At 33.8% G+C, this 5339-nt stretch overlaps 1 protein-coding gene across 2 annotated transcripts; it reads left to right on the top strand.

Annotated features, from left to right (window-relative positions):
- The first annotated feature begins 1450 nt into the window (after positions 1-1450).
- ccl25a (chemokine (C-C motif) ligand 25a) lies at positions 1451-4696 on the top strand. 2 transcript variants are annotated; one of them, XM_053227357.1, is made up of 5 exons: positions 1451-1512; positions 2074-2156; positions 2862-2979; positions 3154-3273; positions 3423-4696. In XM_053227357.1, exons 2-5 carry the CDS (start codon positions 2093-2095, stop codon positions 3445-3447), a joined length of 327 nt encoding a protein of 108 aa, XP_053083332.1. In that variant the 5' UTR covers positions 1451-1512; positions 2074-2092; the 3' UTR covers positions 3448-4696. The 2 variants fall into 2 exon arrangements, with proteins under 2 accessions (XP_053083332.1, XP_053083331.1); XM_053227356.1 differs by having other exon boundaries at positions 3420-4696.
- Positions 4697-5339: the final 643 nt, after the last annotated feature.

The raw sequence follows: 5339 nt of genomic DNA, 5'->3' as shown, positions 1-5339 counted from the left end.
AGAATTTTTAAAAATTAAAAACTCAGAAAGAAAATATTCATTATTTTCAGTACTATTTCTGGCTCACTATTTAAATTTGAGCAAATTTGTTATATTGACCCCTTTGTTCAAACGGTTGGAGTTTTATCCCTTCCACTGGAGCATGTGTTCAGACGACACACTGATGGATTTGATCTAGCATGGCTCATCAGGATTTCCTAAAACGTGTACAGCTCAAGTGCACACTGTCACTAAAGCAAAAGAGGGACACAACAAATACTAAGAAATTTAAAAATTCAAATATATATATATAATTCTAAGATTCTACTTTTCACTCAAGTTATTACTGCTAATATCATATGTCATGAACAAAAATTACATTTGCAAAGAATGTTAAATCAAAGCATTTTCACTAGTACTCCCAGACTTTTGGACCCTACTGTATTTCACATGTATTATGGTTTATATGGCTAAATGATATATGTGGACAATAATATGTACAATACTGTATATAAAACTTATTATTAAGTATTATAAGTAGACTGCTGTATACTGCAATGCATATGATCATAACTCATAACGTAAATGTAGAAGTACCCAGCTAAAAAGTGTACTCAAGTAAAGTCAAAAAGTGACTACTTTTAAATGTACTGAAATTTTAATGACATTAAGTTAATGTTATGTTTTCATGTGAAAAGTAACTTTTATTACTGTAAAATTATTAGACGATTAATGCAAAACATCATTTAATCTCATTTAGTCTCATGAATAACGCTACATAGTTTGTTAATGAATTAATCAGAAGTAAAATATCATGTAAATAACCAACATTTTCCATTAGCTAGAATCTGACTTATGTTAGCTCCTGGAATTGATGCTAGTCTAACCTGGAATTAGCAAAGAAAACATGTTAACTTAGTTAAATATAGCCAGTTAATATTTACAAATTAGAGAAACATGATTTTTCAGATTAGCTGTTCATGCTTTCTAGGGAGGAAAAGGAGACGCCTCATTTTAGACGAGTCTTTGCTCACTCTAACTCTGAAAAATCATGTTATGTAGGGCAGTTACATTGAGACAAAAACTCTCAAGATGGCATCAGAATAATTACCACAAACAATATTCAGACAGAGAATATAAAAATGAATAACTTATATTAATAACTTTGCACTTATAACTTATAACTGCAAAACAATAAAAAAAAAACAGGAGCAATCACATTGGAAGTATTCCCTTATAAATAGCTTAATGTCTGATATTATATATATTATATATTGTGTTTTATGGGTATGGTAGAAACCCATAAAATATGAAACAAGTGTAACATCCAAAACAATTGGCATATAACACAAAAAGATGAAATGACCAGAAAAAAAAAGCGTTTACTTGCAACAGGAAAGTGAAAGTATCACTTTTATGACTCTGGGGGTGTGTTCTCTACGAATGGCCTCTTTATAAAAGAGCAGAAATTGAAGAGGTGAGCAGACTCCTGGAGACCAGCTGTAATCTCGGTTATTTCCCTACCTGACTCAGGTAAGTATATCATGGATTGCTGCATTACAATTATAGCAGAATAGAATAACTTCCCATCGATGGTTTTATAATAGTTCATTGTGTTTGTGTTTATTCTTTTATTTATTGCATGTGAGTTTTTAGTGCTATCAGTTTGAACTCATGCAATTGTTTCATTTGCTTAAATTGTAAAAACAAATATGACGAACCTATTGAACAGTTCGATTTTGTAAAGTTTGTATTTAGCTAAATGGTGCTTTGATAGGAAATGCAAAGAGGGTTTGTTACACACTTGTTACTAAGAGTGAACTTTGGACTTTGAAATCACAAAATCTGTGTACTATGTATATATGTTGCTGTTGTGTTATTATGTACAGTGCATAAGCAAACATGTTATCGAAACTTGCCTTTCTAACACCACTTGACATTATAGATGTTTGTCAGAATCATTTACTGTATGATCCAAGGTTCCAGATATAAATGATAATGCATGTGGGAATTGCGGGATATGTTAGGGTTTAAGGAAGCACATGTAACTTAAGGAAGCACATATAAATGTGACTTTTCCATGTGTTCTTGCAGAGAGACGTCACCTTGAGCCATGAGATTCAGCCTGCTTTTTTTCCTCCTGCTCCTCAGTGTCCTTTACCTCAGCCTGGCACAAGGTAATTGCCATGTGTGCCTGTTTATTACGTAAATCATTTATGGCATTAACAAAAGGCTCAACTCTTCTTTATATGACTTTCATATGCATTTAAAAAAATATCTCTTGTGCACCTGGTTTATGTTTCTTTCCTTTGGTAAATATCTGCAGGATTTACTTTTTGGAGTTTACAAACTCCTTCTTGAGTTTACTAGATCTCTTGTTCATTCAGTCAACACAGCTGGAGTTGCAGGAAGTACTCTGAGGACAGATGTTCGATTTCATAGCTACTCGAGCGTGTTTGTAAATCAAACATTCCTACCCAGTGATAAGCAGCACCTGCTACAAGCCATGATTGCATTTTCATTCATCCCACTTCATTTCAATCTTTTTTCCCAAAAGTAAAAGAGATGATAACATACCTGATGTTCAGTTGTGATCTTTTATATTAATTTCTAATGAGTGAATAGAGTGGGAGTGTATTGTTTGTTTCTGATCGCATTCGTTTCGCTGTGTAAATGATATTTGTACTGTTCTACCGGGGCAGATCAAGATACAGAATGAGTGTTTTTATCTGAAAAAAAAAATCTGAAACTTGATCCTTGACATCTTCACCTTAACAAATCAACAGAACCACTGTGCTGTTCTTAACGTACTAGTAATTCTACTCTCATAATCCTACTCAACACTTACGTAACATGCTGTATGTGTGTGTGTCTTGCTATAGGCTCGTATGAAGACTGCTGCCTAACCTATGTACAGGAGGTGAAATTGTACGCCAAGAAAAGAGTGGTGAGTTACAGACGACAGGAGCAGGATGGAGGATGTAATCTTCGTGCGATAGTGTGAGTTACAGGGACTAATGTCATATACAGTAATGGAAAGATACCCAGACATGAGCATGCACAATTTGGGATTCAGGGTTATTAAAGCAATGTGATTAATGGGAAAAAAAGGAATAAATATAAGTACCTAAAATGGAGCATTAACAATAACAATGGTCTTTACTTGCTCCTCAGGTTCAAGCTGAGGCGAGGTCGGCAGTTTTGCGCTAGACCAGAGGAGAAATGGGTGCAGGACCTGATTAAACAGATTGACAAAGCCCTTCACCTGACGAAACCAAATCCACCAAAAAGAGGGTAATAGAATGGGTTTAGTGGCTCATGATAGGATTTAGGCTTGATATGTGATAATAAATTAACCTACATTTCAAAAGATACATGAATATATTCAGTAAAGGGTTTAATTTCAAATTCATTGCAACTTTTTCTTTCATTCGCTACAGCAGTAAACATGGTAAACACCGGCACTGAGAACCTAAAAGCTCTAAGAAGATGCCTGTGTCCAGTTTGTGATCCAAGCATCGTGGTGCCTCCCACAGTCTTAGATGAGCTTTTGTGTGCTGGCTACCCCACGTCCATTTCAGCCAGGAGGCAATGGTCTTTTCAGTACTTCCTGTATGTTGCTGCTATTACCACCCTATACTTATCTTCCATAATGGTTTTTTCCATTGTCTATGGCTCGGTGCACAGGTCCGGCCATGCATGTGCAAGCAAGAAGGATATATGACCTAGTTACTGAATGATAAAAAGCATCTATAAATGCTATTTTTATGGCTAGTGCTTTCACAAGAGTTTTGCAATCTAAGCAAATATTCTGCCATTTCCTTATAAGATTATAGAGTGTGTCTCACTTAAAGTAGCCGCCGAACTTATGTGTATATTGCGTATTGTGTGATGTGTAAATAAACAATCTACTTTTATTCATTTCATACAGTTTAAATTACTTTAAAGGTATTTTTGCCCATGATCAGTTATGTAATGCTTTACAATTTGTTTAATTTTCAAAGATTATCTATGGAAACGAGCTACTTCACGGTAATAAAGTAAAAAGGAAATTACTTTTCACTGTTTTAACTTACCTTTTGGAGTTTCTAAAACAGTTTGATTGTCACATTTATTATTTTCTTTTACTTTCACTTTTAACAATCTTTTGAATCTCTTTGAACCTTTTGAAAACTTTTTTTATCGCAACAATAATGCTGTAAATGTTTGACTATTGCTCTGTCACCTTCAATTTGATATGAGATATTCTTTTGTGGCTATAACTGCTGCTCATCTGATAAAGCATTTTATTATTGCTAGTCAGTAATTGTAATCATATTACTATCAGAGTGTGACTACTTTTTGTTGACATATGTCGTGTGGTTGAAGAAATATATCTTAGACGTGTTAGCTCTTTACCAGCCTTTTTATGAATTCTTGAGAGAGGCTAAGAGTATAGATCCACTGCATGTATATAATATATTGCACTGTGCTATATCATCTCATTACTGAAAATGTGATGTTTAAAGTGATGATTAAATAAATAGCTAAATGTACAAGCTTAGGTGATTATGGTTCTGTCTGATTCTGAGATGTTACACTAATGAATTGATTATCACCAAGGCTTACAGTATGTGCGAGCGGAAAAGAAAGTGTATCTTAACTGCATGTGTGGTGTGACTCAACATGTTGACTTATATGTCCTAAACAGCAGTAAATAAAAATATATCTCAAAGTCCATCTTAGAAGAAATGTTTATTGCTACAACTTCAAAGACCTAACGAGAAATTTACTGCTAGTCCTAAAGCATCAACCCAGTATGATGGTCATAGGTGTTATTTATTTCTTTTCCTTCAATGAGATGAAATAATCATTTTTAAGAGTTAAAATCAAATTAACAAGACATACATTCAGGGGTTAGCTGTATATCCAAAACAGACTAAGCTGATAAACGTACACTTACAAATAATCTACCAGGAAATTAAAATATAACCAGAGAAATTTAACTCCCTGAGCAAATAAAAAAAAATAAGAAAGAATAAACAAAGCAGCAGTCCTGCCTATCTACATCTAGGTCAGTTATTCAGCATGCATATCACTAATTACATATAGTTGAGGTCAAAAGTTTACAAAAGTTTTACCTAGGCTAAAGACATTCAAACTCAATCTTTCATAACTCCTAATATTTCATATGTTAAGTCAATTAGGGTATCTACTTTATTTCATTAAGAGGTTGTTTCAAAGTAATAGCTAAGAGAGAGATTTATTTCAGTTTTTATTTACTAGATCAGATTTTCAGTGGGTCAAAAGTTTACATGCACTTTGTACCACTTGATGGCATTGCCTTTTAATTGCTTGAATCAAATGCATGGGGTAGCTTT

This window comes from Pangasianodon hypophthalmus, chromosome 21 (genome assembly GCF_027358585.1).
Source record: "Pangasianodon hypophthalmus isolate fPanHyp1 chromosome 21, fPanHyp1.pri, whole genome shotgun sequence".
In the NCBI taxonomy this organism is placed as follows: Eukaryota; Metazoa; Chordata; class Actinopteri; order Siluriformes; family Pangasiidae; genus Pangasianodon; species Pangasianodon hypophthalmus.
The sequence above is the reverse complement of the archived record's forward strand: the minus strand, read 5'-3'. Positions and strand labels throughout refer to the sequence as shown.